Here is a 15,409-nt window from a genome sequence, read left to right on the forward strand (position 1 = left end):
CAGGTAAAATGAGGTCATACAGGTACGTTCTAATCCAAAATGGCTGGTGTCCTTCTCAGAAGGGACACCAATAGGGTACAGACACACAAGGAGGGAAAACCAAGTGAAGACAGGCACCTGCAAGCCACAGGGAGAGCCTGAGAAACAATCAAGCCCACTGACACCCTGATCTCAGACTTCGAGCCTCCAGAATTTCATAAGCAAATAAATGTCTGTCCTTGAAGCCTCCCAGCCTGTGGTAATCTGTCATGGTGGTGCTAGGAAACGTAGACTCAGGGCGAGTTTGCACTACTAAAAGGAAATCAGAAAGCCACCGTCCCGGACTGTCGTTCAGGCTGTTTGACCGGTCTGACTGTTTTCCCAAGTTCACTAACCCGGAGGTCAGATGACTTCCTGGGATGGAAGCCAGCTTCCTCTTGCTGTTACTTGGACCACTGATCTGCAGACGTTTTGTTCTTCTTCTTCTAACTTCCTCTCCTGTGACTGGGGACATAAATATTAGAGAAACAAAAGCCCAGAATGCTAAGGTTGCCACTCTCACTTCCTCCTGCCCTGAACGCAGCAGCGCTGTTCTGAATACAGTAATTGTCCTGGGGCACCCGGCAGGGGCGAGAGAGAAGGCGGCAGTGCCCCAGCGGCCACCCCAGCAGGCGGATACAGCGTGTCATGTTTCACAGAGCCCCTTCTGGACACAGAAAATGCCAAAATGATGTCTCCTACCCGCCTGGCTGGGATGCTGATCCCAGCCATGGCCTTCCTCTCCTTCCTGAGACCCGAGAGCTGGGAGCCTTGTGTGCAGGTATGTGGTTCCATAGCAGTTCATCTCCTGAGAAATTTGCCTTGCTTCTGAAAAACTGCTCTCTGCCTTGAACTTCCCACTGTGGCTCCCTCCTAGTTGGCTAGTTTCATTTGCAACAAGGAAGCAAATTACCTTAAGGACTTGAGAAGCCACAGTTCACGGTTACATTGCACCAATAGGCAGCCAGTGGGCTCATGGCCCATTTAGGACTTCAAGGGCTAATAGGAGCTTTAGGTCAGATAGATCTGCTTAAAATCACTCTTCTTTGACTTCTGGGCTGTGTGGCCTTGAAGAAGTAATTAAACCTCTCTGAAGCTAGTTTTTACATCCATAGAAGCCTTATAATAATACCTACTTCAGCAGAGAGTTGTAAGAGGTCTGCTTCCTGTCATTCCTTTCTGCTGGCGGACTCAGCTTCAGGCACTCACTTTGCCCCTTTCAGTTTCAGGAAGGTGTTTTGTTTTGTGTTTTGTCTCTTAATAGGGAGAATTTTCTAAGTGGATTCCAGACTTTTAGATCTAGCCCTAGTTTCAAGGAAGAAAAGAAATGAGATTGGAAAAGAAAAGTGGAGAGAGAAATAAAGAAAAAGACGGAGAGAAAGAGACAGAGAGAAGGGGGAAAAGGGAGAGAGAACCATGTAAAATGACAGCTAATGCAATGGTTTCTTTCTTTGTGAAACACCAAACGACTTTTGCATAATCTCATTCATGATGGATCTCTTTTGCTTTCCCTTGCGTGGACTTCACAAGTGCTTGGAAAACCCATAGTAGAACCCAACAACCGAGGGACTGTCCTGGGATTTAGTGTGTGGCAGAGTCAGAAACTCAAGAAAAGTATAATCAGCCAGAGTCCTGAGATTGAGGGCATTGGGGAAATATATACTTTAATATGTAACAAAGATGAATTTGTCATCTCAAAGTCCTCCCTTCCTCTAATTCCCTACCCAGAGCCCTGCTCATTGTCTTCTCTGTGTCCCTCCTGCTGTTAGGTTAATGGGAATGGATCCTCTAATCAGTCACCCCTGGATAAAATCACACCTTCCCTTTCCCCACATGCCATATTCTCAGTCTCCAAAACCTGTCCAACCCCGTCCATTGCCTCGGTGTCACCCTAGGGCGGGTCCTCAGTCCCCCTTGCCTTGACTCTTGGATAGTGACTGGTCTCCTGCCTCCTAGTCCGCTTTCCACTCTAATTCATTCTGCAGATTTTCATTTGTTGTTTATTTGTTGTTGTTTTGCGTGAGGTTCATTTCTAACAAATTGCCACCTTAACAACTTGTAATAACTTCTGAGTGCTATTAGGACAGTTGCTACCCCAGGACCTTTGCACAGACTATTTCCTCTAGCTAGAATGCTTTGCTCCTAGATCACTGCTGCCCAAAGGCAATACCATGTGGGTCACATGAACTTATTTAAATTTAAATAATAAATGTAACTAAATTTAGCCAAATTTTTATTTAACTAAATTTTAGCTAAATTAATTAATCAGTTAATTAATGACTGGAAGTTAATAATTGTTATTTTTTTTACCAATCATTTTAATGTCTTTTTTTTTCTCCCTAGAGAGAGAGAAAGAGAAACTGTGTGTGCATGTGTGAGCGGAGGGGGAGGGGCAAAGGGAAAGGGACAGAATCCCAAGCAGACTGTGCTGAGTGCCGAACCTATCATAGGGCTTGATTTCACAACCCTGAGATCATGATCCGAGCCAAATCAAGAGTCGGTCACTTAACCAACTGAATGACCCAGGCACCCCCATTCTAATGTCTTTTTAAGTTTTCTTTTTAATTTAAATTCAATTAGCCAACATATAGTACATCATTAATTCCAGATGTAGTGTTCAACGATTCATCAGTTAGATACAGCTTTAAATTTTCTAGTAGCCACATTGAAAAAATTAAAATTGGTAAATTTAACTTTAATAATATTTTAATTTAACCCAGTATATTCAAAATATTATTTGAAAATGTAATATATACTAAACTATTAATAAAATATTTCACATTCTTTCTTTGGTAGTAAGTGTTTGTAATTTAGTATATATTTTACAGTTTACATGCCTCTCAGCTTAGACTAAGTTTCTCGTGCTCAAGAGCCATGTGTGGCTAGTGCTTCCATGCTGGATGGTGCAGTCTTAGATTTCTTCATGACTTAACCCTTCACTTCATTTAATTTCTGCTTAAATGTCACCTCCTACTGGAAGTATTCCTTGATCACCTCATGTAGAACTCCCCACACCCCATATTTGCCTCTAATCTCTAGATGTTTATTTTTTTATAGCCTGTCATTATATGTTTTTTGCGTATTTGTTCCTTGTTTGTCCTTCCCTTTGGAATGGGATCTATAAGCGAACAACATCATTGCTGATTTTATTTACCACTGTATCCCAGTGTTTAGTGCTGGTCCCAGCCTATCAATAACCCATGTTATGGTTGGACCAGCCCCTGTGGTTCTTTATGATTATAAGGTACCCTTCAGCAATAACCATCAGGAAACTTTGAAAAACTGAAAGTTGATTACTTCTAAGACCTGGAAATTACCGAGCAATGCTAAGGGTAGAGAGAAACAGCTCTCAAGCACGTGCAGTTCTGTTATTATTGGGGTTGAGGATGGGGGACTAGGGTTTCCCTGGCTCCCTCTTTATTGGTGAATTTAAACACAAGAGCAGGTATTTAGGAAGGGTTTGGGGGGGGCAGGAAGAATGCTCAGTGAGGTGAAGTGGCCTGGCTCTTTATCTAGTCATGTGGCTGGCATTATGTTTCTTGGAAATACCCCTCTTTGAAGTGGATGCCTCCCCAATCAAAGCTTAAATCAGGCACCTGCATTACGACAAAAGCCAACTGTCAAGGCTTACACTACACCCAGTGCATAGCACATAGTAGGTGCTCAAATTATACGTGTTAGATAATTAAAAGTATCGCCACAAGGCTCTGGCTTCCCCACCTACTTAGGTTTTACACTCCTAGTTCATACCCCACCTACCTAGTTTTACACTCCTAGTTCATCTGAATTAGTTTCCATTCCTTCTTGCTTACACTGCTCTCTCCTTTTTCCTCTTCCCGCATATCCAAATCTTACTCATCCTTCAAGACTCATCTTGAAATTCTCTCTTTCTCAGAAACACTCTATAATCCTTGAATCTGGAATTGATCTCTACCATTTATGAGCTGGAGGAAGTTATTGTCCAGGCCTGGTTTATGGCCCTTTTCAGTAGTATGAGTAGTGTTCCTATCTCAACTCTTCCTCTAGATTGTGAGCTCACTGAAGTCTGGAGCCGTATCACATGGGTCTTGGCACTGCCCACAGCACTTAGAGAAAAGGCCTACAATTTGGATTTAAGCAAATCTTCATTCAATCAGTTATTCATTCATTTATTCAATAAATAATAAGCATTAACCATTTGCCAGGCACAATTCTGAGCGTGGGAGAGACAGCAGAGAGCAAGAATACCAAAGCTTACAATCTAGTGAGGGAAATGAACAACACAAATGGAACGATCACATAGGTAATTGATATTAGATGGTGATACACCGAATGGAGGTAGATGGAAGAGGGTGAAGAAAGGAAGCCTGTTATCATCCATTATTACATAGTATGGTCTGGGAGGCTCCTATAAGGGGTAGCATTTCAGGAGACATGCCACTGAAGCGAAGAGCTGCACTTGTGACCTGTGATACTCTATGCATATTACTTCTTCTCTCTGAATTCTTCTTCTTTAAAAGGTTTATTTGAAGATAAATTAAAGTATATAACATATAAGAAATATGCCCACATATGGTAGGGGATTAATAATAACTGCTAATAATAAATGTTAACATTTATTGATCATTTTCACTGTAATAGGCTTCGAGATAATCTCTTTAAATACCTTATTTCATTTAATCCTTTTAACAGATTCTTTTGGTTTTAAACAGAAAACCAAAATTAGCTGGCTTAAGCAAGAAATTTTGTTGAAGAAATCAGAGAACCCAGAAATTAAATGGGAGGTTACAGAATAAGAGCTTACAAAGAGTTTGGGAAAGTATGATGGAAACAAGCACATGAACCAAAGGAGCATAAACTACTTGACCTTATTTACTAGGTTTCACCATTGGAGTCCACACATCCTAAAGATTTTTTCCCCATTTCTGTATCACCTGCTATTTAAGGTCAATGAGCCAAAGGAGAGAATGCCACTGGCAAAAATTGAGCTATTACTGTGAAGTGTGGACACCTTAACTAGTAGTCTCCCCAAGGCTGTATACAATTTTGGGGGTACTTGGAGAAAAACACTCTGCCCCAAATCACATGGAAGAACTGGGGTGAAACCCAGGGCTTTGGGACTCCAGAGCCTCAGCTCTTCACCACTTGATTCCATTGCCTCTCCCTAAATGCTATAATTGTGATAGTAGAGGTTAGAAAACTGGGGACATAGTGGGTGCTCCCCCCGTCCAAATCTGGAGTAAGAGATTTTAGAAGTAAAAAGTGAGTGGACGAATGAATGAACGGGTGTGTGGATGGATGGATAGATGGATGGATGGTTGGATGACGGATGGATGATTAGATGACAGATGGGTGGTTGCAGATGGATGATTGGATGATGGATGGATGGATGGATGGATGGATGGATGGATGGATGGATGGATGGACAACTGGATGATTGATGGACGGATGGATGATTGGATGATTGATGGTTGGACAGATGGCCCCTGTGTTTTTACTGGAGGTCTCCAAGGTTCTGGCCTAGGAGAGGGGAGTGGAGAGGGCAGCTGAGGTGCACGCATTAAGAAAGATACTGTATCTAACATGTGATCATTGCAGGTGGTTCCTAACATTACTTACAAATGCATGGAACTGAATCTCGACAAAATTCCCAACAACATCCCCACGTCAACCAAGGAACTGGACCTGAGCTTTAACCCCCTGAGGCATTTAGACAGCCATAGCTTCTCCAACTTCCCAGAACTTCAGGTGTTGGATTTATCCAGGTAAGCAATGAGCTTTTACACATTGCCCAAGGTAAAATGCTCATTGTTTCTTCGCTTCATTCTTACGTCAGGAGTTTTACGTTTATTCACTTATTCATTCAACAGATATCTTACTTGCTGTATAACTTTGGGCAAGCCATCTCCCTTCTCCTGATTTCATTGCCTCACCTGTGAAATGAGCAGCTGGATGAGCAAGATTTTGAGGACAGTTCTATCTTTTGATATTCTTTTAAGTCAGGGAAGAAAATTGACTTAAACTCTTTCACCAGCAGATATTTACTGACTACTTGCTATATGTCATACAGTCTGCTAGAAAACAAGAGTATGTTGATATATACAATTCCAGCTATTAAGGAGGGCACACACACCTGAAGAAGTAACATGTTACAATTCTGAGCATGGTGCTAGGCACATAGTAGGCATGCAATAAATGTTACTTGATTCCGATTTTGGATTTTGAACCTGAGATAAGGACGGTAATACACACCAGTAATTGATAAGCTATGTGCAAACTAGAGGCAACATATTGTGTTGTTCAGAAGAGGGGGCTTCTCTGCAGTGGGTAGTAAAGACAGATTTCATGAACTGAGTGGGATTCAAAGAATGTCTAGAATATTGAAAGTAGGGTAGGGAAATAGGAAGATATAAGTAACCCAAAGAGAAAGATGACAAGATCAAAGGAAAATATCTGCTGCGAGAAAGAACAGTGACTAAGATTTTCTTTTCTGATGCAGGGAAATTTATCATTTAATAGGGCAGGTGAAAGTATTATCATTATTTTTGGGGGGAATTGAATCCTAAAACTATTATCATCATTAAGGTCTTATTTTAAAATGTACTAGATAATGGATCATATTCTGTATAAGAGTTTGTGGAAAATGCAGAAGCATTTTATATGTGGCTTTTTATTATACAAACGTTTAATAAATTCTAAGATCATAGAATGAAAATCCTCTTTATAGTGGATATTTCTTTTTTTTTCTTTTTTATAATAATATTTTTTATTATATTATGTTAGTCACCATACACTACATCCCTAGTTTTTGATGTAAAGTTCCATGATTCATTACTTGCGTATAACACCCAATGCATCATGCAATACGTGCCCTCCTTAACACCCATCAGCAGCCTATCCCATTTGCCCACCCCCCTCCCCTCTGAAGCCTCCAGTTTGTTTCCCACAGTCCATAGTCTCTCATGGTTCATTCCCCCTTCTGTTTGCCCCCCCTTTCTTCTCCTACCGATCTTCCTATTTCTTATGTTCCATAAATGATACATATGATAATTGTCTTTCTCTGCTTGACTTATTTCACTTTGCATTATCTCCTCCAGTCCCGTCCATGTTGCAGCAAATTGTTGAGAAATCATTCTTTTTTGATGGCCGAGTAATATTCCATTATATATATGGGCCACATCTTCTTAATCCAGTCATCTGTTGAAGGGCATCTCGGCTCCTTCCATGATTTAGCTATTGTGGACAATGCTGCTATGAACATTGGGGTGCATATGGCCCTTCTCTTCACTACGTCTGTATCTTTGGGGTCAATACCCAGTAGTGCAATGGCTGGATCATAGGGTAGCTCAATTTTTAACTTTTTATGGGACCTGCACACTGTTTTCCAGAGTGGCTGTACCAACTTACATTCCCACCAACAATGTAGGAGGGATCCCCTTTCTCCACATCCTCTCCAACATTTGTTGTTTCCTGCCTTGTCAATTTTTGTCATTCTAACTGGCGTAAGGTGGTATCTCAGTGTGGTTTTGATTTGAATTTCCCTGATGGCTAATGATTTTGAACATTTTTTCATGTGTCTGTTAGCCATTTGTACGTCTTCATTGGAAAAGTGTCTGTTCATATCTTCTGCCCATTTTTTTGATTTGTTTATTTGTATCTTGTGTATTGAGTTTGAGAAGTTCTTTGTAGATCTTGGATACCAGTCTTTTATCTGTAGTATCATTTGCAAATATCTTCTCCCATTCCGTGGGCTGCCTCTTAGTTTTTTTGACTGTTTCCTTGGCTGTGCAGAAGCTTTTTATCTTGATGAAGTCCCACAAGTTCATTTTTTCTTTTGTTTCTCTTGCCTTTGGAGGTGTGTCATGAAAAAAGTTGCTGTGGCCGATGTCAAAGAGGTTGCTGCCTATGTTCTCCTCTAGGATTTTGATGGATTCCTGTCTCACATCTAGATCTTTCATCCATTTGGAGTTTATCTTTGTGTATGGTGTGAGAGAGTGGTCAAGTTTCATTCTTTTGCATGTAGCTGTCCAATTTTTCCAGCACCATTTATTGAAGAGACTGTGTTTTTTCCACTGGATGTTTTTTCCTGCTTTGTCAAAGATTAGTTGCCCAAAGAGCCGAGGGTCCATTTCTGGGGTCTCTATTATGTTCCATTGGTCTATGTGTCTGTTTTTGTGCCAGTACCATGCTGTCTTTGTGATCACAGCTTTGTAGTACAGCTTGAAATCCAGCAACGTGATGCCCCCGGCTTTGTTTTTCCTTTTTAACAATTCCTTGGTGATTCGGGGCCTTTTCTGGTTCCACACAAATTTAAGGGCTGTTTGTTCCAGTTCTTTGAAAAATGTCATTGGTATTTTGATCGGGATGGCATTGAAAGTGTAGATTGCTCTGGGTAGCATGGACATTTTAACTATGTTAATTCTTCCGATCCATGAGCTTGGAATATTTTCCATCTTTTTGTGTCTTCTTCAATGTCTTTCAAGAGTGATTTGTAGTTTCTAGAATATAGATCCTTTACGTCTCTGGTTAAGTTAATTCTGAGATAACGTATGATTTTTGGTGCTATTGTAAATGGAATGGATTCCCTAATTTCTCTTTCTTCAGTCTCATTGTTCGTGTATAGAAATGCAACTGATTTCTGAGCATTGATTTTGTATCCCACCACATTACTGAATTGCTCTATAACTTCTAGTAGTTTGGGGGTGGATTCTTTTGGGTTTTCCACATAGAGTATCATGTCATCTGCAAAGACAGACAGTTTGACTTCTTCTTTGTCGATCTGGATACCTTTTATCCCTTTTTGTTGTCTGATTGCTGTTGCAAGGACTTCTAGTACTATGCTGAATAATAATGGCAAGAGTGGGCATCCTTGTTGTGTTCCTGATCTTAAGGGAAAGGCTTCCAGCTTTTCCCTATTGAGAATATTTGCTGTAGGCTTTTCACAGATGGTTTTTATGAAATTGAGGAATGTACCCTCTATCCCTACACTCTGAAATGTTTTAATCAGGAAAGGATGCTGTATCTTGTCAAATGCTTTTTCTGCATCTATTGAGAGGATCATATGGTTCTTGACTCTTTTCTTGTTGATATGATCTATCACACTGATCAATTTGCGAATGTTGAACCACCCTTGCATCCCAGGTATGAATCCCACCTGGTCATGATGGATAATCCTTTTAATGTCCTGTTGGATTCTAGTAGCCAGGATCTTGTTGAGGATTTTGGCGTCCATATTCATCAGGGAAATCGGTCTGTAATTCTCCTTTTTGATGGGGTCTTTGCCTGATTTGGGGATAGTGGATATTTCTATAGAAAGAAGAATGGGCATCCAATGTCTTATACTCTTAACTTGGAAACTTACAGAGTATATAGCAAAGGGGGAATGAAGCATTTTAAAGCCAGTGGGATAGAGCACAGAGCTCTGTGGGGGTCGGAAGACCCAAGCCGGGTCCTCCTCTACCATTTACAGCTATGTGGACTGAAGCATGTCACTTCATCTCCCTGAGTGTCATTTTTTGTATCTGTGAAACAGAAATGGTGAAACTTACTCCATAGGGATAAATGTGATAATGAATGTTAGCAGATGTGTGTGTGTGTATAATTTATATAAATTTTATATAAATTATATATATAAATATAAATTTTATATATATACACATATATATAAAACATTATACAGTAGACTTTATAAGGATAAAAACATTATTATTAGCACTTCATTAGTTTCTAAATTTCAGTTTTCTGAGTAAGAATTTTGTCAAGACCTATAATTAAGATAGACAAATCATCCCTTCTCCTTTTTAAAATAAGAAGTAGTTTCTCATCAAAAAATGTCCCTTATAATTCATCTTCGATCCACCACCTACATAAGGAACTTCCCTCAGAGGCCTTAACTATGTGTCTGGAGAGAGGACAGCTCTCCCTCTGGTTAGCCAGGAAGAGATCCTGGCTTAGGACAGAGACAAACATAGTACCATAGATACCCCTGGCCATTTCATATTCCTTCACAATGTTCACATATAGTAACTCAGCTAGTCCTCTAGGCAAACTTTTATTCCTATGGAAACCTATTGCTATATTTGTTTTCTTTTTTAGATGAAGAAACTGAGGCTCAGAGAGTTTCAGTAATTTATCTACGTTCACATTCTGTTTTGTGGAGGTTGTTAGCAGCAGAGATTCATATTCACATCTCCTGCTTCCAAGTTAAATGATCTCTTCATCTTAATGCTCTGCTCCTCAAAAGTGATGAGCTCCCTCTGGTGAGACAAAGACACAGCAAGACCCCTCCAGTGTTGCCTAATACATACGATTATGGGTTATAAAATCCTAGAACTGACAGCAATGTGAGAAATAATTGAGTTTAGCTCCCTCATTTAGAACGGTGATAACTGAGATCCACAGAGGTATGAGAGGACCACAGAGACACCAGAACTGAGTTGTCTCGCCCCCTTTTCCAGTGTTCTTTCTATGGCACCCATCACCCTCTATCAAATTACCAATCAATAAAAGCTTGGGCCAAAATGCTTTTATTACCCCTGACCGTCATGGAGGGGATAGGACAAGTGGAGAAACTGTAAATGCAATTCAGACTGAACTAGGAAATAACTCATTTGCAAATGTTAACTGGCATGCACCTGCACTGCTAGCAAATGTTTATCATTAGCTTGCCATTTGTTGGCTGGATAAGAACCTTGTCTCTAGGACACATCCATGAATATTGTATATAGCATAGCTGCCATTTCTCTTGGGGCAAAATTCAAAATACTCTTCCAATGTGTAAGCCTCTGCTTTGTATTCTCCTTTCTCCACAACCTCATCTCACACCACTCCACTTCCCTCTCTGTACACCAGACACAAGTTTCTCACAGTTTCTCACAGTTCCTCCACGTATTGTGGCTGTCGCCTACCTCAGGGCTTTTGTATCTGCTTTTCAGCTCATTTCCTTTTCTTGGTAATTCCTACTCATCCTTCAGATTTCAACTTATGTACTCTCAGAGAGGCTTGCTTTGATCCCCCTTGTCTAAAAGTCCTTTCCTTTAATGTAAGGTTTCATAGTACACTTTCTTTTTCTTCCACAGAACTTACTCCTACCACCCATTACTAACATTTACCTCTGATAACTACAACTTACAAATATCTAGCTGTCATATATGGAAAGTTTTGCATAAACCTTGAGGGTATCTGTGATGCTTATGTGTAATTTTTTATATCTTTGAAATTGACATTTACCAGTCATTTATCATGCCTAACAGCTATTGGCTATCTTTATCATCTGTACCAATCTGATGGATAATCACAATTATGTTGGCAGGAAATGGCTGAAGTTAATCCAAGGCAGTTACATACTTTTATCAGCCATACAGTCTTCATGTGCCCCAATTATTGATCTTTAACTGATTTCCTTCTGAGGGATGTCCTGCCTCCGCTTAGCATGTGTACCTTATGTGACAAAAAGAGTTTGTCATTGTGTCTGGTAGGATAATACTGGATCTGTGGGGCTTATTTGCTCATGTCATCATCTGTCCTGCTTCATGTCTTTGTCAATGCATAATCATATGTCATGTCACATCTGTGCAGAGAGCTAGAAGACTGGTATGGTTATTCCTTTTTGAGTTTTAATTCAGCAGAAACATTACATAATCTGTATCTCTTTTCCCTGTAGGTGTGAAATTCGGATAATTGAAGATGATGCGTATCAGGGCCTAAACCACCTCTCCATCTTGATATTGACAGGAAACCCTATCCAGGAGTTATTCCCAGGAGCCTTTTCTGGACTCTCAAATTTACAGATGCTGGTGGTCGTGGAGACAAATGTACAATCTCTAGAGGACTTCCCCATTGGACATCTCAAAACCTTGAAGGAGCTTAATGTAGCTCACAATCTTATCCATTCCTTCAAGTTACCTGAATATTTTTCTAACATGCCCAACCTGGAGTACTTGGATCTTTCCAATAACAAGATCCAAAATATTTATCATAAAGACTTGCAGGTTCTACGTCAAATGCCTCTACTCAACCTTTCTTTAGACTTGTCCCTGAACCCTTTATACTTTATCCAACCAGGTGCCTTTAAAGAAATTAAACTCCATGAACTGACTTTGAGAAGTAATTTTAATAGTACACATGTAATGAAAACTTGTATTCAAGGTCTGGCTGGTTTAAAGATCCATCAGTTGGTTCTGGGAGAATTTAAAAATGAAAGGAAGTTGGAAAGCTTTGATAAATCTCTCCTGGAGGGACTGTGTGATTTGACCATTGAAAAATTCCGGATAGCATACTTTGATGAGTTCTCAAAGGATACTACTGACTTATTTAATTGTTTGGGAAATGTTTCTACAATTTCTCTGGTGCATCTGTTTTTAAACAGGCCAAGATACCTTCCTAAAAATCTCAGATGGCAACGGTTGGAAATGGTTAACTGTGGATTTGAAGAATTTCCCACGTGGGGGCTGGACTCTCTCAAGGAGTTTGTTTTCACTGCCAACAAAGGCGTGAACACTTTTACTGAGATGAACCCGAACAGCCTTGAGTTTCTAGATCTCAGTAGAAATGGCCTGAGTTTTAAGGGTTGCTGTTCTCACTCTGAATTGGGGACAACCAGACTGAAGCATTTAGATCTGAGCTTCAATGATATTATTACCATGAGTTCAAACTTCTTGGGCTTAGAACAACTAGAATATCTAGATTTCCAGCATTCCAATTTGAAACAGGCTAGTGATTTTTCAGTATTCCTATCCCTCAGAAACCTCCGTTACCTTGATATTTCTTATACTCACACCCAAGTTGTCTTCCACGGCATTTTTGATGGCTTGGTCAGCCTCCAAGTCTTGAAAATGGCTGGTAATTCTTTTCAGGACAACTTCCTTCCAAATATTTTCAAAGACCTGACTAACTTGACCATTCTAGATCTCTCTAAGTGTCAGCTGGAACGGGTGTCCCAGGTAGCATTTGGTTCACTTCCGAAACTTCAGTTGATAAATATGAGTCACAACAATCTCCTGTCATTGGATACACTCCCTTATGAACCTCTCCTCTCCCTCCAAATTCTGGATTACAGTTTTAATCGAATAGTGGCCTCCAAAGAGCGAGAACGACAGCATTTTCCAAGTAATCTAGTTTCCTTAAATCTTACTCAGAATGACTTTGCTTGTGTTTGTGAACACCAGAACTTCCTGCAGTGGGTCAAGGACCACAGGCAGCTCTTGGTGGAAGTTGAAGAAATGGTGTGTGCAAAACCTTTAGACATGCAGGGCATGCCCATGCTGAGTTTTAGGAATGCCACCTGTCAGAGGAGTAAGACTATCATTACTGTGTCGGTGTTCACTGTACTCATGGTTTCTCTGGTAGCAGTTTTGGTGTATAAGTTCTATTTCCACCTGATGCTTCTTGCTGGCTGCAAAAAGTACAGCAAAGGCGAAAGCACTTATGATGCCTTCGTTATCTACTCAAGTCAAGATGAAGACTGGGTAAGGAATGAACTGGTAAAGAACTTGGAAGAGGGGGTGCCCCCCTTTCAGCTCTGCCTTCACTATAGAGACTTCATTCCTGGTGTGGCCATTGCTGCCAACATCATCCAGGAAGGTTTCCACAAAAGCCGGAAGGTTATTGTTGTGGTGTCCCAACACTTCATCCAGAGTCGGTGGTGTATCTTTGAGTATGAGATTGCCCAGACCTGGCAGTTTCTTAGTAGTCGTGCCGGCATCATCTTCATTGTTCTGCAGAAGGTGGAGAAGTCCCTGCTGCGGCAGCAGGTGGAGCTGTATCGGCTTCTTAGCAGGAACACTTACCTAGAGTGGGAAGACAGTGTCCTGGGGCGGCACATCTTCTGGAGACGACTCCGAAAAGCCTTGCTGGATGGTAAACAGTGGAGTCCAGAAGGAACAGCAGATGCAGAAAACAGCTAGCATGAAACGGTAACCTCTGCCTGGGGAGGAAAAGCTCCCGTGGTGCTTCTTGCCCAGCTGGACACAGTACTTGTTCAGTTAACAAGTATTAAATGCTGTGACGTATCTGGCATTGTGCTAAGGGCCGATGATCCAGTGGTGCACGAGGTATAGAGGACTGCTGACCTCATGGAGTTTACAGTACAGAGGGAATAATACTGTGCTAAATCACAGAACCTCCAGGTGCATGTTTCCATCAAATCAGGTCAGGAGTCCATGGCATGGAAAGTCAACTCAATTCTTACCCCATCAAAATGAATTAGACCTAAGAGACTGGGCCCCAGAGAGATCAGGAAGAAGACATAGTTCTTCACCTGAGTCTTTGGAATGGAAACTACCTCATGTTTTACCTGCTAGCCATATTAAAGCTGTTTTGGCAGTTTTAACCAAACAAGGTCTTTGCTCATCTTTTCCTTTTCTGTTGAATGCAACTGAAATTTCACTTGATGACTCTGAAATCTCCTGATTCAGACCACTTCCCCTCCACTTGAAGCCAGTTTCTTTACAAAGGCTAAAGTCTAGAAACTAGCAGGAGCCCTTATTAACACATATCCAAGGAAATCTGATTAACACATAGTCACAAACATCCTGGCCATTCTTTAGTATGTTCTATTTATTAATTAATTGTGTCTGATACATTTTTGTTTTTATAAAATCCGGGTCTCATTTTTCATGTCTCCTCTATAAACTCTTACCATAAATAAGGCATGCTGGAAATTTCCATATTTAAGCACTATCGTTCAAGCAAATATGTAAAATACACTCCATCACTTTGTCACTTGATGTCACTCTAAAGTTATTACCTACTAAGTTATGAATGTCATGAAGGAAGAATTAAAATAATTTGGTTGAAAGTGGCACTTATTGTAATAGAGAGGGAGAAGTCCAAATTCCCGGTCCTATAATGAGCAATTCGGGGCTAAGGGTGGCCAAGAAATGAGTTGACCTGGAGGTCAGTTGTTGATGGTCCCAGAAACATAGGGCTGATATAGCTGGGATGACCATGTGACAAGAGCTGCAGCAGTTTCTTCTGCAGGAAATGAGTATTTGCTGATGGAACATTGACTTTTTCAGGGGATTATGAAATGGTTCAAAGTAGGGAGTGCACACTGCTGCTTCCTGTTGAGTACTACTCCCTGTGACCACATTTAGGAAAGAGTAGATGTTATCACTAAGAAAATAATGTCACTGAGGTTAATGTGGGTTATGTTAAGGGGAATTCTTAGAAAAACACACACCCTTCTTCCCCAGGAAGAACAACAAAGTAATTTGGAAAATATGGTTGTTAAAACTGAAAACATGGCCATAACCCAGGAGTCTGCTTGTGACTGTTTCAGAGTGTATTTTGGTTGGAGCCTAAATGGAGTTGTTGAACATACCTGGGTGTGTTTATAGGTCTTGCATGGTAGTGAAAGTGGATCTGTGTCTTTGTGAGAGTGCCTCTATGTGCTGCTGTCTGTGTCTGTGTG

General features: G+C 40.7%; 1 protein-coding gene across 1 annotated transcript; it reads left to right on the forward strand.

Annotated features, from left to right (window-relative positions):
- Positions 1-493: 493 nt before the first annotated feature.
- TLR4 (toll like receptor 4) lies at positions 494-14,331 on the forward strand. The gene is made up of 3 exons (XM_008698840.2): positions 494-799; positions 5,596-5,762; positions 11,660-14,331. The coding sequence occupies exons 1-3, from the start codon at positions 707-709 to the stop codon at positions 13,899-13,901; spliced, it is 2,502 nt and encodes an 833-aa protein (XP_008697062.2). The 5' UTR covers positions 494-706; the 3' UTR covers positions 13,902-14,331.
- Positions 14,332-15,409: the final 1,078 nt, after the last annotated feature.

The sequence above is a fragment of the Ursus maritimus genome, unplaced genomic scaffold, assembly GCF_017311325.1.
Source record: "Ursus maritimus isolate PB19 unplaced genomic scaffold, ASM1731132v1 scaffold_17, whole genome shotgun sequence".
In the NCBI taxonomy this organism is placed as follows: domain Eukaryota; kingdom Metazoa; phylum Chordata; class Mammalia; order Carnivora; family Ursidae; genus Ursus; species Ursus maritimus.